At 43.2% G+C, this 26103-nt stretch overlaps 1 protein-coding gene across 1 annotated transcript; it reads right to left on the bottom strand.

The window, feature by feature from the left end:
* Positions 1-24923: 24923 nt before the first annotated feature.
* LOC119648535 lies at positions 24924-25677 on the bottom strand. The gene is made up of 3 exons (XM_038050303.1): positions 25615-25677; positions 25067-25547; positions 24924-24994 (listed from the first exon to the last, which is right to left on the bottom strand). The coding sequence occupies exons 1-3, from the start codon at positions 25675-25677 to the stop codon at positions 24924-24926; spliced, it is 615 nt and encodes a 204-aa protein (XP_037906231.1).
* Between the last annotated feature and the right edge of the window lie 426 nt (positions 25678-26103).

Below are 26103 nucleotides of genomic sequence, written 5' to 3'. Positions count from 1 at the left end.
AATATGAAAATATTCCCAGAGCGACTACATCCTGGGCGCTTGAGTTTGAACCTATACTCGATAAGTGCTCGGTTCTGTGTTCATAAAAACTATAGGAACACTATGTTTATTTTTGCAGGATATTCTATGTATATGTAATCGAAAAAGTCGATTCCGTAATGATTTCCTCCCTTAATGGGGAGTGATAATTTCATTGTTGGCTAGGCATGTTGGCTGCCGAGTGGATTGACTCTAAGACAACTTGTTACAGAACGGTAGGTGAGTAGTGTGAACATCCTGGAAATTCTTGGAAGAAGTAGGATCGCATTTCAGCGCACCGTTTACGATGGGGTATACTTGTGGATGATGCGTTTGGATTGATTGCGTCCCTTTTTCGTGGTCAACGGCTTGGTCTGGGTGGAGTTCACAGGGCCTAAAATTGTTGGTCTTTTCACATCGATTTCAATACATATACAATACATTACATGACCATAACAGCACAGATGTGCCATCTTGTTCTTTATTACTGCAAGGCCCCACTCACTCTGCTTGATATTCGGCTAGCACTAGGAACCACAGAGGACAATAAGATGGACGACACTAAGGTAAATTTTGATTTTAGGACGTTCATTGATGCGGCAGTCACAAAGAACGCCGACTGTGGAACGCCGCTTTTTCTAATTTGTGCTGATCGGAAAGCTATTACATAACGCATAACCGTAAACTGATAGCATTGATTCGAGATACTTAAATCGTTATGATCATCATCATCAACGGTGCAACACCGGGTATCCAGTCTAGGCCTGCCTTAGTATCTCTCGGTATCCCTAAAACCTGTGATGCGCCCTGGCCTACGGCATCGATCAATCTAAGCCTGGATCTGCCACGTCTTCTTTATTTACGCCTGGTCGATCTTGATGAAGGCAGTTCGTACATCTCTGGATGTTCTTTTCATGATGTCAATAGAGCCAGCATAGACTACTAGCTGGGTGGACTTGAAGAGGATGGTGCCTCCTGTATTAACATTAGCATTGCGGATCACTTTTTCCAGGGCCAGGTTAAAGAGGACGCATGCCAGGGCATCCCCTTGTTTGTTTTTGGTGTTGAATGGTTTCGTTTGGGTACCGAATTGCAGTGTACAATTTTACTCTGCCTGTGTGTGCAGGTTCCATGATAAAATGCGCAAATCGTTTGTCCGCTGGGTTCGTCCGTGTGTTGTCAATGCAGTCCGAGGCCAAGCAAGGCTTCGTAATTTTAGTTTTCTGTGTAGGATTGTCAGCCCTACCCAACCCACCACCTGGAGGACCAGTTAGTACAATTTGTCCTGTTTTAACTGTGGGAAGATCCGCCTTAATTCTTCTCCGTTTGTAGTTTTCTATTAAGAGAGAGCTATGCAAATCGTGGAGGTGGATATTGGTTAAGCTGGCGTTTCCCAGGGTTTATGCTCGATCGTGTGTACCAATCGACGTTTCGCCCTGGGATCTATACTATCCTTTGATCGCCAAATCTTTATGACAGACTTGATAAACTCAAGCAGAGAATAACTTTCTCTTTAAGCAGAATGAACTCCGATTCCTTCAAACCGGGGCTCTGTTCTTTATGAATCGTGACGAGGTATGTGGAGACAGACTTTGGCTTTTATCTTTCAGTGCTTTGATATGCAATATTGTTCTGAAAAGGTATATTTCCTTCATCTGGAGTGCCTCCAGAAATCCTCCCACCTTTCCTTACGGAACAAAGCCGGTGGGTGTTATAGGTGCTTAGATGGCTCATTTCTCTCCATGATTGCTGCGGGTATTCTTTTCAAGATCGAGCTACATTATGAGAATTGGAGGGCTTCAGATTAATTTAACTAAAACTTTACACGAATCCAAAACCAGAAGTTCGGCGCTTCAGCTGTGGAAAGTTTTGTGTAGCTGTTCCATTTGTACGTAGCTTGAAGTGAACATGTATTTAGCATATCGTGAAATTGATATTTAGGGTTGGGTTGGAATAAATTAACATGGAAGAAAAACATTTGAGCTGCGGCAACTTTATCACTAATAGGACGATTTTCTCCAAACTTGGGAATTTTAAGCTTCACAGTATTGTCCATGTTGCTGCGTTATAAATCTAGGATAAACCTAAGGGGGTTTCCTAGTCAGCTTCCTAAAAACATAATTATTAACTTTATTTGACTTGATGTCGGTATGGAGGGTATTTTGAGGCCTGGACACCGTATTGGGGTAGCTTCATAATTTTTTTTCCACATTTTTCGGGTGGGTAGTAAGAATAGGTCCATGAAAGAAAAGGCCACTTTCGAGCCTCCACATTTCCGCCCCCTCCCTCTTCACAACTAATGTCAAAACCAATACCGGCTTCAGAAATTATTAATCGAGTCCTTTCATTCGATTCCTCAAATTACTATATTTAGTGCCAAAAAATTGTACAGCTTCCTTTTGCACGTATATGTATATACCCCGCTGCCTTTAAACTCAACCTAGAATATTGTAGCTGCATGCGTGGGGGTTCATAGTTTCAACCTTCCCAACAAACTTCATGCCAATCGGTACAACCATTTCTGAGAAAAAAGTGCTTGTGACGGACAGACCCGATTTTAATAAAGTTTTGTTTGTAATCATGATGCAAACGCATGCAACATAAGCCTCGGAATACATTCTATCTCAGTATCTTCTCTCATGCTAGTTGTGATCATCTGGGTTGTCTTCTCAATTCCAGCAATGGATTTGATGCGCCTCCCAGGGATCGTGACTCGGGCGTTCAATTCTGTTTGATACATTATCCAATCTGTCTTCCTCGGATTCCGAAATGGGGTGGGTGGAGGTAGATCCATGCCGATAACGAAATCAATGCGTCTGTGATCCGAGAGTGTGATATCGTTTGATACTCTCCACTCTCCGATCAGAGCCGCGATGTCAGAAGATGCCACCGTGATGTCGATGACCTCTCGCCTGACCACGTTGAAGAAAATGGGTTCATTACCCACATTTAGGATCTGCAAATCGGTTCCTACTAGATACTCCAGTAGTCTCGATCCTCTTGCATTGATGTTCGAACTTCCTCAGCATATGTGGTGAGCATTGACATCACATCCTGCTATTACCCCCATGCCTCTACTTTTGGCATATTGGATAGCTCTGATGAATGTTCCACTGGGAACGTCTTCTGCGTCGTAGGGGAAGTATGCAGAGCACCATAGTATCTCTTTATCTCCCTGTTGACTTTTTATGGTTAGCTTAGCCGATGTGGTGTCGCCATCACATAGATCGTTAACCAGGTTAGCCTGGAAGCCTTTGGAGACTACCATGCAGGTGCGGGGTCGATCGCTTCCATTGGCATACAATAGGTCAGCATGTTGGAAGTTTAGGCCCCTGACTGCCCCACCAACAACCCACGGTTCTTGTATGAGGTATATAAATGTCTTGCAGCTATTGATCCGACGATTGATAAGTGCAGTCGCCGCTTTACAATGCTGCAAATTTACTTGGGAGATGTGGCACCTCATTTATGTTTCAGATGTAGATGCCGGGGGCTGCATGTCCCCTTCAATGGTTTTAGGAGCCGACACTTGTAACGTGACGGTCCCCAGCCCATAGTAGAGCCGGCAACCCGATTTTTCCCGAACTTTCTTAACATCAGGTTCGGGAACGCCGATAGTGAGAAAAGTTCCCGGCCTATCGGTTCTCTCTCCTGTTTTGCTGCCTAGCAGCAACCAGGTGGAAGTGTTAAGGTTGTTCTGTACACCAAGTTGTTCCAGAACCCCGACACCATTTCGCTCTTCTTCTGGAAGCCAGAGAAAGCACTTTTTGATCGATGGCAGCTCAGAGACCCTTTTCAAGGTTAGTCGCGCACCCTCCCACACATCGTTAAGGGAGGAGCAGTACTGCCTGAGCCACTCGTTCGTGTCTTCGTCGGCAAAGTTCAGCCATAACATTTTACGGTATACACCTACCGACTCAAAGCAAAGCTTAATGCCTTGCACGGACGCAGTCCTTACAGCTAGGAGGAGTTTCCTTCTAAGCTGTTCGCACTGCTCAGTATCGCAGCTGGATGGATTAGAGTCGTCATACAGGACCCATCCATCGGCTTCGATAGCCTTGGCTGCAAATGAAGGCCTAGCCGTTGCCGGCCGAGCCCTCTTTGCCGCCTTTTGTGTCGAAGAGTTAGGATCGTCCGAGGACCGCTGCCGCTTCGGTTTCCCCTTAGCCGCAGGTGCCCCGAACGCTCCTTTCCCCTCAACCTTGGCACAGCTCTTTGGTTGTGCGTTGCCCGGAGGCGGTTTGCCCGAAGGCGTTTGCCCGGAGGCGGTTTGCCCGAAGGTGGTTTGCCCGGAGGCAGTTTGCGCGAAGGCGGTTTGCCCGGAGGCTGTTTGCCCGAAGGCGGTTTGCCCGAAGGCGGTTTGCCCGAAGGCAGCTTGCTGTCCGTGGACAGGTGCTTACCCATGGGCAAGACTTTAGCCTCAGCAGGTGGCGCCGATTGGAGCCTGGGGTCAGGAGTACTGAGAGAAGCTTTCGAAGAAAGCTGTCCACTCAGGATGCCAAAGAAGGATAAAACACCATGGTGGAACTCGGATTTGGCAAAACAGAGGAGAACGACAAGGATGCTCCTTAATCGTGCTCTGAAGGGCGAATCAAGCACTAGCTGGAATCGCTATAAAGAGGCACAGAAGGCTCTAAAGAAGAACATAAGATCGGCCAAACGATCATCTTGGAGACGCTTTTGCGAAGAGACTAACTCTCTTGAGGCACCCTCAAAGCTGAAGCGGATTCTGGTCAAAGAACGTAGCCAGAAACTGGGTTACATACGTTTATAGAATGGGAAGTACACAGAAAGCGATGAAGAAACGGCAAATCATTTGCTTGAAGTACACTTCCCAGGCAGCATCCAAAATCTAATCTCGGGGCCAACAGGTGCATACAGCCCTCAACCGAGAGATTGGAATCTGGCATGCAAAGTAGTATCACTGGAGCGAGTGAAATGGGCATTTAACTCGTTCCACAGATATAAGTCTGCAGGTCCGGATGGCATCATTCCTGCGCTAGTAATAGAAGGAATGGATGCCCTGGGTCGACACATTCGGAATATATATCGGCCATGCCTAGCACACGCTTATATTCCAATTAGATGGCGGGATGTGAAGGTGTTGTTCATTCCCAAACCAGGAAAACCCACCTACACAGACGCAAAAAGCTTTCGACCGATCAGCCTAACGTCCTTTCTGCTAAAAGGACTAGAAAGATTAGTAGATCGGTTCATAAGGGATACACACATTCCTAAATGGCCACTTCACCAGAGGCAACACGCCTACCAGAAAGGCAAATCCACGGAGACAGCACTCCATGAACTTACGGCAAAAACTGAAAAGGCGATGTCCGATAAAGAATACGCTTTAAGCGCATTCATGGACATCGAAGGTGCCTTCAATTATGCCTCATTTGCGGCAATTTGTGATGCGGCAAGACAGCATGGAATCGAACCGCTGCTAATCAGTTGGATCCTTCACATGCTAGAGTGGAGAAAAATCCACATATCGGTCGGCCAGAAGTCTATTGAAGCAGGATGTCTCAGGGGCTGCCCACAGGGAGGGGTTCTCTCTCCACTGTTATGGCTCTTGGTGATGGATACCCTGCTGTGGCTCCTGGAGGACAAAAAAGTCTTCGCGCAAGCATTTGCGGACGACCTAGCCGTAATAATTACCGGCAAGTTTGCGGACACAGTATGTGACCGCTTGAATGCAACTCTGCATGTAATGCACAGCTGGTGCCTCCGCAATGGACTCACGGTGAACGCTAGAAAGACTGGACTAGTTATGTTCACTAAGAACGTCAGGTGGGGCAGCTATACGCTACCCACCTTAGCAGGGGCGGAAATCCAGCTGGCACAAACAGTCAAGTACTTGGGAGTACATTTCGACTCCAAGTTAACGTGGAAGCATCATATCCAGGAACAATACCAGAAATCCTGCAGATTGTTCTGGTGCTGTAGGAATGCGATAGGTAAGACCTGGGGACTTTCACCTAAACGGATATATTGGATGTATACATCCATAATAAAACCCATTTTGATGTATGCATGCATCGTCTGGTGGCCAAGACTGAACTTTGCTAACAGCAGGAAGCTGCTAACGCAGATTCAGAGACTCGGTTGCCTAAGTATTACTGGAGCAATGAGTGCTACGCCGACTGCGGCACTTGAAGCCATCTTAAATTTACCCCCCATCCACTTGGAGGTGAAACGGAAAGCAGCCAACGACGCATATAGGCTCGATACCATTGGGGCGTGGAAAGGCGGCCAATCCAACGGGCATGCGTCTATATGGAAATTCCTTGAAAAACGTCCGGTAGCCCTGATGCCGACCGATCATATGGTTTCCAGATTCGTCTTTGAAAAGACATACACTGTCGTAATCACCGAAAGAGAAGAATGGTCGACAAGTGGCCATGAGTCTTTTCAGATTACAGACCTAATAATCTTCCCCGACGGGTCAGTCACGGAGGATGGATTGGGTGCAGGCGTGTTCTCGGAGAATCCGATTATAGAACTGGCCCGACCCCTCGGAAAAATGACGACCATATTCCAGGCGGAGATATATGCCATTTCATTGGCAGCAGAAGAATGTCTGCGACAAAAATGGAGGGGTTGCACCATTCGAATCTGTTCCGACAGTCGGGCGGCATTATCAGCACTAGATGGCAACAACATATGAAGCCAGTTGGTGTGGAGTTGTCATCAGGTGCTGCTGAAACTTGGCCGACTGAACGAAACATTCCTAATGTGGGTGCCGGGGCACTCTAACATCGCCGGTAATGAGGGGGCTGATAGACTGGCTCGCCGAGGGTCTGGATCCACAATGGTGGGCCCAGAACCAGCTCTTGGAATCCGACCATCTACTGTCAAGTCTACTCTGAAAGGTGAAATTGCAAGGATTCACGCAAACGAGTGGAGAAATTTGAACTCTTGCCGGCAACCGAAAATCCTTGTGAAGGAGCCTAGGGCTACTAGAGCGGCATTTTTGTTGTCCCTTAAGAAGTGGGACATGAAGACCCTAGTAGGGCTTTTGACGGGACACTGCCCCTTCAACTACCATATGGAAAAGATTGGGGTAGTGGTTTCGGCTGTGTGCAGCCAATGTGAGGAGGAGGAGGAAACTGCCCTGCACTTTTTATGCAGCTGCCCGGCATCCACAGATCTCAGATGAAGACACCTTGGCAAGGTTTTCTTCAATGAAGAATCTGCACACTCTTTGCCTCTTGAGAATGTTCTCAGATTCGCTAAAGCCTGCGAACACCGTAGGCGGGAAGCCATTGAATAGACAACTTACGGGGATAGTACAATGGGCCTAATAATGGCCTGAGTGCTCGGAGCTGCGGCTCCCCCCATTTAACTAAACTATCTACTAACTATCTCAGTATCTTCTTGAAGATAGTTAATAGTATATTTCCATATTTTGGTAATTTACTAAATGAAACAGATCAGACTGTTAGAATATCAACATCAGTTGCATCATCTTTTCATTGACTTCAATTACGACTTTAATAGCATAGTCAAGGGAAAACTGTGCACGGCCATGAGAGAATTCGGTATTACAAAACTCATAACAACGACTATTGTGACAATGATCGCGCTAGCTAGTAGCTGCAGAAACACCCTACACTATCAATAATGGTCTTACACAAGGGGATGCCCTATCGTGCACCCCTTCCATAACTAATATATAACAAGTTGTGAAACCGGAAGCTCGGCGCTTCAGGTATGAAAGGTTTTGTTTGCTTCTTCTGTGAGCATATTTGAATGCAGAACTATCCCATTTGTACGTAGCCCGTCAGCATGTCAGACTAGTCACTTTAGTGTGATATTGATATTAAGTTGCAGTAAATTTACATGTTAAAGTCAATATTGAGCTAACTTTGTTAGTGACAGTATGATTTTGATCAAACTTGGGGATAATATGCTTCATATTATATTCTATACTGCTACCAACTTGTATAACTCTGGGGTAAACTTAAGGGGGGTTTTTACTCATTTTCCCCAAAAATATGGAAGTATAGTATTATTAAATTAATTTAAGAAGATATCGATATGGAGAGTATTTGGAAGCCTGAAGACCATATAGAGTCAGCTTCATTATTTTTTTCAGATTTTTCGGTTGGGTAGTTTCTGAAAATGGGTTCGTTAAAGAAATCACCACTTTCCACCCCTCCCACTCCCCGCCTTTCTAACAAATCTCTAAACTAAGACCGGATTCGGAAAGTACTAATCAAGACGTTTCATTTGATACCCCACGTGACTATATTCGGTGAAAAAAAATTTACACCCTTCTTTTGCATGTATGGGGACCCCCATCAACCTCAACGTAGAAAGATATCACTCACTGCATGTCTGGGCGTTCACAGTTCCCATGTTCTGACTAAATTTCGTGTCAATCCGTATAGCCATTTCTGAGAAAAGTGCGTGTGACAGACAGACGGACAAACAGACAGACATTGAGTCGATTTTAATAATGTTTTGTTTTGCAACTAAAACCTTAAAAATGAAATTTATGAGCCAAATTTCATCTGTTCGGCTGTGGATAAAGTCCGGCTAAATAGGGAGCCACCTACCATTAATCCTAGTGGCCTGGCCATTTTATTCAGTTTGAATTCCAACGAAAAACCGTCTAATGCGAGAGACTTAACTTGTATAGTTTAAGCTAATCTTACGTAAATCTTACAAACCAACAACTCCTGCTTGTTGTTCTTTAGTTTTTAAGGTTTTGTGTAAAAAAAAACCTTATTTGGAACTGATATGCAGGCTTAATTATTTGTGCACTCCAATATCTTATTTACTCTTCTAAAATCTTGTCGAATATTTGTGTTGGTTTGTCCGATGGCGTGATGTAACTGGGCATTATGAGGACACATGTCCCAAAGTGGGCGCATCAAATTTGCGAACCGCATCGGACCACTCGGGTTGGTGGTCGGAACAAAAAGAAATTATAAGAGTTGATGCTGCTCGGGGGCTGCTGCAGGCACATACGAGGGCCCCTTCATAGTCCTGGAGCGAAGTACTCACGCATTCAAACTCGAAGTTTTGGGGCGGGCCCAAGCGGGTCCCACTATCAAGACTCAAGCCGTTTACGGGGTAACATAACGCATTCGTTTCAAATTCCGCATCAAATTAGTGAACCGGATCGGATTCGCGAACTGCACGTATGAGGCACTTATCGGTATTGAACCGAAGCCAGCACATCTAGTTGCCGAGCCACGAGACCCGGGCGAATCGGAATTTTTTCCTGAGCCCTAGCCCAGAAAATCGACAGGTATAATACCTATGGTAGAAAAAGAAAACCTGACAGGCTCTGGCCCTTGGATGGAACGATGGTGTAAGACAGGACACCAGCCAGCTGTCAGGGATATTGAATCCGCGAACGGCGACATAAAATCAGGAGGTTTCGAGTTCATTATTAAGATAAGCTTGAACCGGACAGGTTGCTGCGCCGTTTATGACGATGACAAGAAAATACTCCCAGCCTAGAAACATTATAGCAATATATGTATATCGTACCACGGTTAATTATAGTGGTAACAGTAGCTCAAATTTATTTTACTTCCGATTTTTCTAGTTGACGCTGCCTCACATCTACCCTGGGAATTGTGTGGGCGAAGTGAACGCAGAACTCTCCACGTAAAAAAGCTATTAAACATTTTATACCTGAAGGGTCCAGCTTCCTATTTCGGACTTGCTTTTTATTTTTATACTTTTTCTCTACAGAGGACTCAGTGGTGATTTTGAAAGTTTGTAATTTGAGATTTATTCCATTATTGAGGTAGAGAGAAAATCTGGTTCTGAGATGAATTAAAATTAAAAAATCTCTGCCCGGGGGGAATTTCTTCTTTCCCTGTCCCTTTCTCATCGGGTCTGCCAGGTCCCTTGTTTAATGAAATAATGCCAAAGTACAATTTTTTCTTCATAATTAGTACAATATTTTCTTCATAATTATTTTAATTAAAAAGCGCGTTTCTTGCTTTTAAGGCTTTGTGTAAATACAAAATCTTATTAAAGTCGGTTTACTGTCTGTCTGTCTGTTTGTCCGTCTGTCCGTCACACGCATTTTTCCCGGAGACGGTTATAGCGATTGATACCAAATTTTGTAGGAAAGTGGGAAGTGTGAACACTCACACATACAGTGAGTTACATCATTTTACATTGAATTTAAGGGCGGGTCCCCATACATGCAAAAGGGGGGTGTACAATTTCTTTTCATCAAATATAGTCATGTGGGGTCTCGGTTAGTACTTTTCGAAGCCGGTCTTAGTTTTGACATTTGTTGGAAAGGTGGGGAGTGCGGGGGATTGAAAGTGATCATTTCTTTAAGGGGGCCATTCTCGGAAACTTCATAACTGAAAAATCTGAAAAAATCAGGAGGCTGCCACTATATGGTGCCTTACGTTACATACCGTTATCTGTTCATATAAAGGTAATAATATATCACTATTATTTTTTTGTAATTAGCTGGAAACCCCCCCCCCCCTAAATTCATCCTAGCACCACGAAATTTTGAAGTGATGTAGGCTATAGTGTAGAACATGATCTTACCAAGTTTGGTGGAAACCTCACTGTTACTAACAAAATTATAGTACTCAAAGTTGTTGCTTCTTTGAAAATTGAAGACTATCATCCGAAAGTGGATATTCTCACATAATATATGCATATATTACGTGCTAGGTACTAAGAAATACACAAAACCTTTCGTACCTGAAGCATCCAGCTTCCGGTTTCCCGACTTGTTTTTAAATCGCGTCGTTGAAATAATCGGTTGAAAGGTCAATTTAATCGCATTTTTCATTTGGGGAAAACTGCGGAAACTTTCTCTAAAAATAGAGATTTCATTTATTTTGAATATTCTCTAATCTACATACATATCGTTTGTCCATCTGCTAGGTTCCGCTCGAAGACACCGGAGTAATGAGAAACATAATGTACCATAGCGCGTTGAGTTTATAAAAAATATTTTTAAACGTTAATAAAATGATTTGCATTTTTTGTTTAGCACTCAAAACAGCAGGTAATTTAGCTATAAAATTTGAGCGCCGTACACTGCAGTAAATCATATATGTTATCGGGTCTAATTATCCAGCATTCGTGTAAACAAGTTGATGGATATATTACGGATAGGTCATGAATTCGAAGAATTTGGAAGATGCAATAATTGGTCTAGACTAATTGTAGATATACTCATTTCTATCTAAGACCTCTTCGTTTATTAAAATTGACTTTCTGAAGCCCAATAAATAACGAATGCCCTGTGAGAAAAACGGTCATAAAAGTAGGGGAAGACCACCGCAGCTTGGCTGGTTGAACAATTAAGCATCTCAGGGAGAAAGTGGTGGAAAGTAAAAAGCACTATTAAAATACACTATGCACTGTTAATTCAATGCGCCCACTGTTTCACGAACTTAGCCAAGAAGGTCCGAAAGCCGTCTGAGAAATGAACAGGAATAAGTCACTCCTCTATTATTTGTATTTATTAATAACCTAAAAATCCTTACTCTTCAGCTAGATTGAAAACGCCCTAGAAAGTATTCCGTGCTTGTTGTACACGGCAGCTTAAAGGCTAAAAAAGTGTTATCAATTCTCCGAATACGGAAGGAATTATTAGTTACCACCTTTGATTTTCGTAGAAGAGTAATGGCAACGACAATTGTTTCGAAAGCCGCCTCAGAACATGCAACATGCTTCTCAAATTAGCGTGAACCGCCATTAAGCGCGGGCTAAGGGCAATTCATCCTCAAACAAAATTCTATTAATTTTCCAATAGTTTTCAACATGTTCGTATTATACTCTGGTATAGGGTATTTTAGACTATTAGCTTCAATGTTGTGCTGATATCTTCTAATGGCTTAGAATTCAGTAAATTTACGAGAGGAAGACCAATTTAATGCTATAACTGTGCTAATAGTAGTAGAATTCATATCAAACTTAATAGTACTATGTGTTTTTTTATGAATCACAACTGAGTGAAAGCCAAAAAAGGAAAATAAAAGTCCTCACTGGCCCCTTATCAAAACTCTGCAGCTGGTAGTCGAAAACCTATATCAGCCAGAAAGACGAGTACTACTATTCCCTTAATGAGAGGAACTAAAAACCTGACTACGACTGCCTCTCGGTGACACTGTTGAATAACTCTTCTAAAATACGGGAGAGGAACACTCGTCGAAAGGAAACTTTAACCGCAAAGGAGAAGCGACTACATGGTTGCCTGTCAGAACCTTTTCCTCCGTCTGTACCCGGAAAACTGGAAGAAAGGCAAGCTGATAATGTGGACACAATTGGTCTAACGCCGGTATCTGAAAACAGATTCATGCAGTCCGGACACCGTGAACCTGGGGGGCTCCTAGCCTGCACTGCGAGAAAAGGGGAAGTTTCTTGGGAATGACGACATGGACGTTGTTACACCACCAAGTGCGACGATATCCAGACAAATCGGGTGCAAGAAAGCGGAACTTTTGGCGGAAGGTGAGAGCAAGCTGGTAGCCCCGATGAGATCCACATTGAACGCAGCAGATTTTTGAGTTAGCGGCGGTTTTCATATTAGACTACACTTATAGCTGCAAACATAAGAGTTAGTCAAATCATCTATCTATCTACTGGCAGCAAGGCTGGTAAAGTTGCAAGACTGTCCTTATATACATATTTCTGGTTCAAGAGCCTTGGGTTCGTTTTAACAGAATCTGTGGTGTTGGATCCGTGAAGGGGACTAGGTTCTTCTTCTTTAAAAGATCCTCGAGATCGAGGGCCTGCGTTCTGATGTAAAAATTGGTAGAAGCAACCGTGCTGAGACAATTCTGTTCCCAGGATCTTGTTGCAGTCAACTTACAATACCAGGTTAATGGTAAGAGGAGAAAGGTCATAGTTGCTTCTGACACAAGACCTAAGGAATCTGATAGTGTATGCAGAATCAATTGGCCATGAATTTTTAATATAATAGGTTGTGATGCGAATGATCAGCCTATTTGTTGGGGCAGTAGCAAATACAATCCTAGAGGAGAGACGTTGTTTGATTTTATCACTTCAGCTGGTCTGATAACCGCGTACGTAGGGTGCACCCTTACGTTCGTGAGGCCAAGAAAAAGTGAAATACTTGACCTAACATTCTGCATTTCAAAATTGTTAGAGTTGATTAGAAATTGGCGAGTGCTAGATGAAGTCTCACTCTCAGATCACCGTTACTTAGAATTTAGTCTGGCTATTGGAGGTGAAAAGCTTGTAATACAAAGACGGAATCCTAGGAAAACTGATTGGGCAAAGTTCAATGATGAAAAGATGACCTCTCTAGGTTACGAAGGACTCCTTTGATGCTAGAAGATCAATTGAAACTCTGAATCGCACACCTTTAGAGTATCTTTGAAGAGGCTTGTCCTATTTCCCGAGGCGAACTTGGTGAAACGGTTCCATGGTGGAACCGAGAACTGCAAAGACTCAGGAAATCAACCAGACGACTTCTAAATCGTGCTTGCGAAAGCAATAAAAATGAAGACTGGTTAAACTTCCGGAACTCACAGTGTGAATATAAGAGGCTCGTCATACGTTCGAAACGAGTCTGTGAGGAACTGGAAGATAAAAGAGAGACTTCCAGCCCGTGCAGAGTCCTTAATAAGGGTAAGTTGACAAGTTGGACTCTCTTCGAAAACCGGATGGTACTTTCATAAACTCCAGAGTTGAGTTTATACAAACTATTTTGAAAGTATACCACCTAGGAGAACAGGTCTCGGAAGTGGGAAGAGGGGAATTGGGGCGGTTTCTGCAAACCCTTCAACACGAAGGTGTTGGGAATTGGGACACTGCAAGAGCGGTTGTTACCAATGAAAAGGCGAGGGCTGCTATATTATAATTTGAACACTTTAAAGCACCTGGCATGGATGGCATCTACCCAGCGATGCTAAAGGAGGGTTTAGAGCACGTACAGTAACTTCTGAGAGATATTTTTCGAGGATATCTTGCTCTAGGCTACGTGCCCTTCTCTTGGCAGAAGGTGAAGGTAGTCTTCATACCAAAGCCTGGCAAATCCAAAGAACTGCGGGCAAATAAGCATATCATCATTTTCGTTGAAATGTCTGGATAGACTGATTGAGCGTCACTTTCGCGAGAACGCGTGAAGGTCGCACCCATTAAATGAAAGCCAACATGTTTACCAACATGGAAAGTCCTGTGAGTCTGCTCTTCATTATCTAGTTTCTAAGATAGAGGATGCATCTGAAGGGGGAGTACGCGATGGGGGTGTTTGTTGACATTGACGGGGCTTTTGACTTTGTGCCTATCCAAGCTCTGTGATTCCGCCATAGAGTAAGGCGTTGACGAAACTCTACGCCATGCTAACGCAGAGATTGCTGCGTGCTGAAGTGGGTGTTGATCCTTACCTAACAACGGAAGGTTGTACTTAAGGAGGTGTGCTATCACCACTTCTGTGGAGTATGCTGATCAACTCATTACTATGCGAACTGCAAAATCTGCCAACACACGTTCATGCTTGTGCCGATAACGTGGCTGTAATGGCTGTTAGTCGAGATCTTACAACGCGCTGTTGATTTGATTGACAGTTGCTGTCTCAGGCATGGACTTTCAGTAAATCCAAAGAAAACCACAATGGTATTATTTACAAATAGGAGGAAACTGAATGGTTTTTGCTTCCAGAGATGAGATTATTTTAAAAAGAATTTTCGTTGTAAACTAGCCACACTGCAAAGAACTGTGTGTCTGGATATCATCGGTGCCATGAGCAGCATATCCGGCGCAGCTCTGAATGCATTACTCAATTTGCAGTCTTGAAGAGCACTGCAGCGAGAGCAGCTCATAGACTAATTCGATTAGATATATGGGGAAATAAATGGATGTGGGGGGCACAGAGCATTGGAAGAGTCATTGGGAGAATTGAATCTAGCTTTCACAATGCCATGCGGTTCTCGTATCCCCATACATCTTTTTGGTATAAATATAAGATATGATGCTATCTTGAAACGAAGAGAAAACTGGAATGAACTAGAAGAATGCGTGTCAGGATATACTGAAGTCTTCTACACGGATGGCTCAAAAACAGAAAATGGATCGGGAGCAGGAGTCTACCTCTCGAATAAAAACGAGAAGTGGGCTTTTCCCTTGGGAGGATACACAATGGTTTTTCAGGCTGAAGTGTATGTGATCCTCAGGCGCGACGAGCGGTTGAAGGGCGCATCGGAATCTGTAGCGGCAGTCAAGCTTCATTGAGTTCATTGAGTAGTACTTTGATCACTTCAAAAATCGTTCAGGAATGTAGAAATCAATCGAACTCTGTTTCTAGATTCAGTACAGCGGAATTACTCCGGGACGTGGGCATTGTGGTGTAGAGGGAAATGAAATCTCGGATGTGTTAGTAAAAGCGGCGTCAACTTCCCCCATGCCCGGACCGGAACCAGCAATTGGTGTGTCAATAGCATTGGTTGATGCTGCTATCAAAAACTGGAAATAAGTCTCCCCTAATAACAGGTGGCGAAGCTTTAATGCTACTGGACACACTAAACTTTTCCTGTCAGAACCAAACAAATATACTGCACAGTTTAACCTATCGAAAAGCAAGATGATTGGCAGATGTATTGTGAGCATTCTGACTGGCCATAATTCACAAGCTGGGCATATGTTCAGACTAGGAATTATCCCAGGTGATACGTGTCCATCCAAGATTGGTCTGGACATCGAAGTCGATGGTAAACGACCAAAGGTCAGGCCCAAACAACGGTGTCTTGATATGCTGGATGGGGATTTAAAAGCCTCGAGATTGCACCCAGATCAGACATTCTATAGAGCCAAATGGCAAAGCCGATCACGACGAACCGACCCCGCTTGTGAACGGGACAAAGGCTGAAGAAAAAGAAGAAGAAGATACGTGTCCATCCATCCATAATGAGGAAGCAGAATCCATGGAATATTTTCTATGTGAGTGCTCCGCCTATTACCGCATCAGATACCAAATTTTTGGTGCTGATGTGCACTAACGGAAACCCTGCGATACATAAACGATTCCGTTAGGCGGGGCAATCAAGTACAATGGATCAGAGAGGCTTTCCCTCACCCCCACTAAGTCAAACCGAGTATACACACCCGTTTCAGTGGTTGGAAATGTAATGGAATGATTTGTGGTGTAGGGTTTTGGTATGTGCCTCTTCAATTAGTAATGAGTGTATAATAATTGGTAATTCTATACAAAAAGTATTAATTTCATGTTTCATAGCTTTGTTGATTTCAATACAATTACCGTGAAACTCGCCAGTATCATGTGATGAATTATTACTACTACAAAGGACTTAAGGATAGTTTTCCAGTAAATTTCTAAAATAAAGGGATATATTACTACTACAGATACCAGAATGGGATGCCAAATATTTTGAGGCTTAGCTTTTGTATAGGTTCATCACTGTGATTTTTTTCAGGTTCTTCGGTTGGATAGGTTCTGAGAACAAGACCTGTTTCTCTTTTAGGGAGTTCTCACTCCCGTGCGTTTCACACAATATCAGAAATGAGACCATTTTCGAAAAGTACTAATTTCATTTTTCGTTCCCCCTCTTTCGCATATATGGGGAGCTCCTTAAAGCCAACACAAAAAATACAACTAGTGGCACGCGAAGCAGTTCATAGATTACTTTGCAGCCGCACATAAGATAGCCACCACTTAGGTAATAGGGCTAACGATATTATAATCTGGTTGAATAAACAATTTAACAACTGCTAACTATAATACTTCCCTAAACTAATAGATTTGCGCATTCCCTTTTACCACCTGCCTCCAATTTTTTCTATTCGCAGCATCCTGAAAAATAGCGATCACTACTCCGATAGTCAAACACGAAAAACTCTCGCACAATAAATTTGCTGACAACCATGAGTTAACTATTTGAGAAAATACTGACCTCAAAACTTCAACAACACTCCTATAGAAAGGAAGTAATCCCAAATTAGTAGCCCGGTGTGTTGGGGATTAGGAATACACTCAAAGTATTCCCTGTACGATAAGAAGGCGACTAAAAGGGATAGAAATTTGTGGGCTAGCAACCTGCAAATTTTGCTACCGAAACGTCAACAACGCCTCGGATAAGGACTGACATCACGGCAACGACCTTTGACTATCGAAAACGGAAGAAAATAGGTATCTGCAATGTGCGCATGCTCCGCGGTAACGGTAGCGAGGGTTCTCAGAATGCTCGCTTTCTCCAACTTGAGCCGGAATTCAAGCGATATAAACTGGACATTCTGGATATAAGCGGAGTAAGATGTAGGAACTCTCTCGCTTGTACTGTGGAAAGTCAAGTGGTATTAGACACTAATCTGATGTCAGGCTGCTTCTGACGGCTACAGCAAGGCGCGCAGTCTTGATCTTGGAGTGGTTTCGGTCAGACTTTCCCCCCTGGAAGATCTCGATCCAGTTTAAGGACCATCACAATGTACAATGTTACGCACCGACGGACAATTCCGATGTAGTGGAGGAAGATGCGTTCTATGATATAAGCAATAAAATGCGGTTCAGGGGAAGCTTCCTAAAGGTTAAAAAACAACTAACCAATTCCTAAAAGTAATATTGTGATCGCGATGGATGATCTGAATATCATGTAATGGGGAAACACGATCTCTTGTGGATAAAATGGCTAGTCACTGTAACATGCGGACTGTTCTCCCAGGCAGAAAAGAAATCATTTTGGTCAATGCACTCAAACTGAGTAAAGCAGCTGGACTTGACGGTCTCCTCGCAGAGTTTTATATAGCTGCACCTGGACTTACTGCATATCTGCTGTTTGCACGAGTACGGAAATCTCCCGAAGAGTGGAAGGAGGGGATGATCGTCGAGACCCCAAAGAAGGGGACCCGTTTTGAGTGCGAACATTGGAGAGGTATCTGCAACCCTCCTGTCGTCGCATAGTTACTAGCTAAAACAATCCCAGAACGCATCAAAGAACATCTGGTTTTCACTCGGGATCCTCCTGCATTGATCACATTAACATCCTCTGAATCATTTTGGAACACTTTAGACTTTAGATCTTCCCGTTAACAAGGCTAGACCCGCTTTCGCTACCCGGTCTAAAATCTGGAAATGCAATTATCTCAACACCAAGATGAAGTTGAGATTGTTCTTTGTTAGTGTTTTTTCTGTGTTGCTATGTGGGAGTAGCACATGGAAAGTGCTACTGTTACTCAAAAACTCTAAGCCTTCGTCAATAGCTGTTTGGCTCGTATTATCGGAGTGCGCTGGGCTGACACCATTTTAAACGAAAAACTTGGTCGGCGCACAGGCCTGCCAATCGTACGCACCGTTGTCGGAAGACGGAAGTGGCAGTGGATAGATCACACTTTAGGGAGGCGCTGCAACTGCAATGCTGGCTCCACCATGCAGTTGAATCAACTCTCCCAAGAAGGCCGGTGAGTAGATCACTCCAAAGGCACCTGGTTCAGTGTGGCATCATTGCGCTAATTGGCATCTTTGCCAAGCACCAAATCGCTCAGAACAAATAGCAAAAATTAATGTTAAACAAACCCTGACATTACTCCACTGGGTACCTTCGTCAAATCAGCTACGCTTTTAACTACTTTCACCAGAGAAGAGATAGCTTCAAAAATTCTCCCGTTACGTCTACTCTGTAGTTATAATAGCCTTCTTCCTTTTTTAGAAGATGGATCAAGTTATTTTGAGGAACATAAATTGGGCGCGCAACAGCTACTTTTGAAAGAATAGAGAAACTGAAACCAATCTAACTCCTTCCGGGAATGCCCTGTCTCACCTGTCCTTCGCTGAGGGAGTAACTACCCAATAAAAGGCCGCTATACTTAAGCCTTTGTTTTTAAATGCATAACATGATTAGCTCTATTTGAAACCAACAATAAAAAAAGTTAATGATGTTCTTGAAATGTTAAAAATTTCTATTTTAACCTTTAACATATTTAAATGGTTTTTAGGTTTTTGTCGCTCTCTATGGTTCTGAATGTTGCCGACTATAAAAGACAATGAACGGACTAGTGGCGTGACACGGTTTGATCACATCCGAAATGACGATATCCGTGGTCGTTATGGAGTTGCACCAGTCGTAAAAAAATTGCGAGAGAGGCGTCTTCTATGGTATGGTCACGCAATTCGTGCTAATGAAAATTCACTTGCCAAGATTGGTCTGAATATCGAAGTCGATGGTAAACGAACAAAGGGCAGGCCCAAACAACGGTGGCTTGATATGCTGGATGGAGATTTAAAAGCCTCGAGATTGCACCCAGATCAGGCATTCGATAGAGCTAAATGGCAAATTCGATCACGACGATCCGACCCCGCTTGTGAATGGGACAAAGGCTACAAAAGAAAAAGAAGGTTTTTGGGGAAACTTTGCTGAGATGGGTAAATAAAGCTGTTAAAAGGAAAGTGACCATTTTTAAGGTTTGATTTCACACAAAACCTTATTAGAATGGAGTCGATGTCTGTTTGTCCGTCTGTCTGTCTTTTTTTTTAATTTGAGGAGGTGGAAATCTTCAAAAGACATTGGTCTGGACACACCAGTGTGTGGGATTTTTACCCACTAAAACCACCCCCGACTCCTTTCCTGCCCCGCGGAACCACCATAAGGTATTACATTGCGGGGTAGAGTCAGCTCATTCTAGCTTAATCAACTTTCTTATATACGCGGCGTATGTGACCGCGTTTTTCTTTTCTCCTCTGCCTTTCGCAGTTTATCTTGCATAAATGCGATCATGGAGTTGACCGCATCCCAATTCTCTTGATGTGCTAATATTTTTGGCACCAGATTTTCTGGTACCAGCACCTCTCCTAGAGTCTCCTCTAGATTCCTCATTTCTTCCACAAATCTCGGACAGTGGAAGAATTCATGCTCTGGTTCCTCTGGGACTCCATCACAATTTGGACAGTCGAATGAGGTCTCCAATTTAAACTTGTGAAGGTATTGGAGATATCCTCCATGTCCCGTGAGAAACTGGGTGAGGTTATAATTAATCTCACCGTGTCATCTCTCCAAACACTCCTTGATGGCAGGAATGAGGCCTGTGAGTACACCGACCCTTTCCCGGGCGTTCCCACCGCTCTTACCATATATTTATGGATCTCTCCCTCTCAGCGATCTTCGATTGGCTTCGCATCGTATATATTCACCATAAATAAAGATATATAAAGAGTCCTGAAGGCAGAGCATACCCTCAGGGCTGTCCTTCGGTAGACTGCACTCAGTTTGTTACTGTTAACTGATATCCGCAACGCCTCTCTTCAAACTGGGGACGCATAGAGCATGATCGATGTCACCACCTTGACTATAAGCAACCTAGAGGTATGCCGTGGCTCTCCCACGTTCGGCAGGGTCGCCAGGGTCATACTAGCAGTGGTTGATTTATTGCAAATAACTATTGACGATAGCAGCGAGATCGGGGGAATACCAACACTCGCTAAGGAATTGCGTATTAGATTCAAATTGGCTGAATTGAATGCACTTTTCACGTCCAGGGTTACTACCACGCAATATTTGCTGGTAATACCCTTTCCGTGGATTGCATTTTCACCATTTTGATGGCATTAATGGTTGATCAGCTTTACGGAACCCATACTGTCGATCTCAAACGCCGCCGCGGCTCTCAACAAGCGGGAGTAATCTATTATAGATTATCCGCTCTAACATTTTCCCCACCCTGTCCAAAAGACATATGGGTCGGTATGAGTAGGGTTCACCTGGAGGTTTACCAGGCTAAGGCAGAAGTCCCAACTTCTGCCGCTTCCATGCCGCTGGAAATATCCTCGAACATGCACGCTTTGAACAACTCAGCGAACATGTCCGGCCTGGATTTCGCGGCAAGCTTAATGGCCTTATTCGGTACTCCGTTCAGGCCCGGCGCTTTATTGTCTCCTATTCTACCGCAGATCTCCAGCAGCTCGGCAGAATTGCCCAAAACATTGAAATCACCAGCAATCACCTTTGGACTTCGTCCCCTTGCGTCAAGAACAAGATTATCCAGCATTTCTTCGAATTCAGACAGTGTCTAAGTTGGTGGTTCGTAGTAGCTGTATACATATACACCACTTATTTTCGCCCACACAAAGCCACTGGCTGCCTGACTCGCAGTATATTCTATGGCCCGTCGACCACAAGCCCATATCGCCGCTCCACCAGTCGAATCTGTGACCCATATGCCACCGTGACGGATTCTATACGGTTCACTTATGATGCAATTTCCATCTCAGATTCGAACGTTGCCTGTTCAAGTAAATTCTGAGCGACCCTGCAATGATTCGGGTTTATTTGAATAAACCTCATTTTCTCATTGCAGTCAGCGCATTCGTAAATTCCGGGGATTCACCACTTCCGGCAATATGCCGGTTATTCTATCCCTCCTTTACTTCGCACAATAGGCATTTGGGGTCCCTATTGCACTCCCTGGCAAAATGGTCTTTCTCCCCACACCTTCTGCATCGATCGAATCGGTCAATGCTACTAGTGCATGAGAGCACATATTTAGTGAAGTTTGTTCTTTTAAACGGCAGACAACCCATCCAATTCGAACTTTTCCGGCAGTCAACAACATCTGCGTTGCCTCCGTTGGTACTCGTATTGTGGTCGTTTGAGTACCACCATAGGCTTTTCGTAAGCCCACAACAGACTCCTTTAAAAGTTCTTTCAACTTGAATTGCTCCTCCAGAGCAGTACAAATTTTTCCTTTCGATGTCACTTCATCGAGATCCTTACATCGTATATAGATCTCATGTTTTTGGGCACGCACTGCGACATTCTCCCCAAGTGAGTTTTTAGTCTGAGTGCGAAAGTCAACAGTTTTGCCTATGCTGGATCTGGAGAAATTATCAACAGTCTCAAAGTTGTATTCTCCTATCTTTTTTCTTCCCGTTTGACCAGAGCGGCTTGGTGTTGTTGGTTTTTTGGTTTTCGGCGTTGACGTTGCCACCATATACTTTCTCTTGCCTTCATTGATGTGCAACTCAAGATCTCGCCCCGATCGCCACCTGCTCGATCTTGATGAAGGCAGTTCGTACGTCTCGGGTGGTTCTTTCCATGATGTCGATATCGTCAACATAGTCCAGTAGTTCGGTGGACTTAAAGAGGATCATTTACCTCAGCACCACGGATCACTTTCTTGAGGACCAGGTTAAAGAGCACACATTGGTCATGGTCCGCCTAGTCGGTCTTATCGGTTTCGTCGGGATACCGAATTCTCTCATGACCGTGTACAGTTTTACCCTGGCTATGCTATCATAGGCGGCTTTAAAATCGATGAATAGATGGTGCAATTGGTGTCCATATTCCAACAGTTTTTCCATCGGTTGCCGCAGAGAGAAAATCTGATCTGTTGCTGATTTGGAGTGAAGCCTCTTTGGTATGGGCCAATGGTGTTCTGGGCGTATGGGGTTATCCGGCCTAGCAAGATAGCCACTTGGTGTAATGTCCTTCAGGAGGTTGTGAAGATCATTTGTTGATGCTTCATCTCCAGGTCCTCTGTTGACTGCAATTATTGCGGCATCCATTTCCCTCTTATAGGTGTCGCGGAGGACTGTTCTGTGGATGGCTTTAGTGTTAACTCTTACTTGATTGTCAGAAGGAATTCTGGCCGGTGTTGTTATTGGAGCTCGGATCACCATGCCAACGAGATAGTGATCCGACTCGGCGGTCTCTTCTGTAGGAGCGTGAACGTTAATGAGGCTTATATTTCTAAATTTGCCTCGCAAGCGCAGAGTGCTTAGTCGTTCGCTTATGTTTTCAAACCGATAAGGTTTCATTTTTTGGCTGACTAAGAAACCTACTCCGAGCACATGGTTTACTGGATGGCCACTATAATATATGGTGTAGCGGCTCTTCTCCAGGAAACCGGTCCCTGTCCAATGCATCTCCTGTAACGCTTTTACATCAGCTCTATATTGGGACAGAGTATCGGCTAGCTGCTCAGCAGCTTCATATCTGTACAGGGAGCGCACGTTCCATGTAGGGTTGTCAATCCTACCCAAACTGGAGGACCAGTTGGTACAATTTGTCCTGTTTTTAGGCGCGGGAGCCTCGCCTTCATCCTTCTCCATCAGCAGCTTTTCGTTAAGAAAGAGCTCCCAGCGGTCACCACGTGGAGGTGGAGATAGGGTTCGGTAGTAGAGCTGTTGGTGTTGGTTCAGCAGGCATTTCTCAGGTTTTATGCTCCATCGTGGGTACCAATCCACGTTTTGCCTTGGGACCTATACTACCCTTTGACCACAAGTATTTAATATACCTACTGTAGATGTACATATGTATGCTTTCGTGCTCGAACTAAATCGGAAATATGGGTACGACCAATTTATATACGTGCATATATATATACAGTATTCGGAAATAGGCAGTTTGTTTGTTTAGGGTGAGAATAATATCTGTGGCTGTAATATGTACGTATGCCTTGTAGTCTGGAAAAATATGAAAGAATACATCGTTGAAGTTCCTTGCATAAGATGAACACAAAACCTTTATACCCGAAGCACGAGCTTCCGGTATTCCGACTTGTTGAATTATTATTTTAAAACAAGTGAATGTCCGGATGTGAAATAGGGAATTCAGAAGAAATTAAAGAGAGGGTAATTTAGGTGTTAAGGAAGTTAAGTAGGAGAAAAGGAAGTATACTGGATATACTGATGAGTTCCTGGTGAGCTCGTCACAGGGTTAACCGGACGAATTAATGAGAATACTGTGAAACTGAAAAGGTGTCACTGTTACTGAAAAGCTTAAAGCTTTCTCCAGCTTTGTCACTGTTACTGAAAAGCTCAAAGCTTACTCCAATTCATGTCAAATATATGCAGTCGAAATATCACACATTAATGAGAGTCGATAACTCCGTTGCCGGTTAGATAATACAGTGGAACCCACTATCCCAGAATATCCGGCGGGAGGCGGAGAGTAGCCGTAGAACAGTGGAGGAGGAGTGTAAGAATTTAGGAAAATATTGGAAGGATTTGAAGCGCATTACCAGAAATCGGCGGCAATGGTATGTAGGTGTGCTTGACGCGAATTAAGGACTCAATAAAGAATCAATAATAAAAAATATCAACATAAGGCAGACAGACCACACCCAAGACCGCACACATCAAACTGACTATAAATGACGATAATAAAACAATATAAGATAAGCGTACGTAAATGCAGGTACACTGCATACTAAACAGTCGCATGTTCTGTTACTCGATTTCGATTCGATTTAAAAAGATGGTTTTTGTCAGAACTTCCTGCTTTTGTTGCCTGAAAACTACTAGCAGATTACAAAACTCAAGTGAAGCCCATTTATTAAACCCTTTTAATATCACACATGACAAAACATTTCTTTAAATTAGATAATCATCCATAGTAATTGCTGGAAATTTTTATTAGCTGGACTCTTTCGCAAAGGTTAAACGTTGCTGTGAATAGTTAGTATTTTGTAATTGGAGGAGTTTATATTATTTTTTTTGTTGACTTGTGTAGTTAATTAGGAAACAGATTCAATGACGCGAGAATCGCTAAAACGTACAGATTTCCGCATTCATGCCTGTGTGCTTCTGAAAAATGTCAAACTATTATCACTAGAGACCACATTATTGGCGATATGGTACTTCTTATAATGTTATATAAAAGAGCCTCGAGAGATAGTGCACAATTCTATTTTTAACTCTATAGAAGTTACGTATTTGTGAGCTCTCGACATAAGAAAACCAAAAAATCTTTTAGTTTCCCGGTTTCCACTTGTAGTTTTGCATCCAATTGGTGTCCGATTGTATCCTCTGCGTTTTTGTTGAACGAACCCTTTCGTTCAGGCATTTTGTCCCATGGGCAAAGAATTGGATGAGGCATATTGGGCAGACATATATTGACGAGAGTATCAATTAGAAAAGAGAAATTTTGTGTTGTATTTTGTCTATACATAGAAGAGATGACAAAAGACATGCTTGCTTTTAGCGTAACAAGTGTTTAAGTATGCTCCTGTAGGAAGCTAAGCTTTTCTTGCTGTAATGTTTGCAAAGAATAGGGAAATGTGATGTCTGTAAAGGAAAATTGATCGACCTTTTTATTATATGATAATTACATCATATTAAAACCCTTGTCCCGTTTACTTGCTTTAACACGACCTAGTATCGAAAATTTCAAAACCCGCACTAAGTCGCCGATTTCGTTCTCTGTGAGGAGGGAGAAGAGAAGTCTAAATCTGGCATCCGGGATAAAATTTGGTAACTCATAATCGGTCATAGTCAAGTTGTGCAAAAAATATGAGCCTGGATACAATGGACATCCTAGGGAGAAGTTTCCTGATTTGACTGCTATATCCATAATGGCAGCCCAAAGTTGTTCTCTGTCTGGGTTTTTATTCCTTCCGAGGTGGCAATAATTGACAGTTCGGTTCATCACTATCATATCATGTCCTGCTATATATTGCAGGAGTGTAACTTGCATTTGTGCGTAGACTTCTTGCACTACTTGTAGATTATGTACATCAACATTGAGTCCACCGCTTTTCGACAGCGAAACATTTACATTTTTAACGTACTGATCATTCGAAACGGTTTCAACCCGCTCAAAAAGCACCGTGACTTTTCGCTACAAAGAAATACGCAAGATTGTTAATAGGAAAAACACAGTAACAGAGTTTCAGAATAATTCATACCTGATCCGTTATAAAGGCGAAAAATAAGCTCAAAATTAGACTGATGCCCGTACCGTGCTTCATCGCTTAGAGTCAACAGCGAGAATGATTTGTAAATTACAATATTTGGAGTTATATCAGTTCTGACTTCAGCCATTTAATTAATGAATCATAACATCCGGAATTAATTCTCCAGGTATTTCTAATATTAATAGAAAGTTCTTATGTGGATTAAAACCATGGAAATTAATGACTGAGATTACATAAATCTATGATAGTTGATTGAACTGGATATATCAGACAATAAAGAAATATTAGTTCAAGGTTGAGTTTTGGGGCCTTAACAATGCATTTGGGATACAACAAAAAGCAGTTTATAAAATCTTTGTCTTCAAATGGAGTCTCACAGATGCCTGATAAATATAGTGAGTAACCCTGAACTTACTTTGCTGCTAGAGGCTATGATAGGGCAGAATTTTTCCAATAATTCTGGGAATTGTTCGGTTATCT

The sequence above is a fragment of the Hermetia illucens genome, chromosome 2 (genome assembly GCF_905115235.1).
Source record: "Hermetia illucens chromosome 2, iHerIll2.2.curated.20191125, whole genome shotgun sequence".
Lineage (NCBI taxonomy): Eukaryota > Metazoa > Arthropoda > Insecta > Diptera > Stratiomyidae > Hermetia > Hermetia illucens.
The sequence above is the reverse complement of the archived record's forward strand: the minus strand, read 5'-3'. Positions and strand labels throughout refer to the sequence as shown.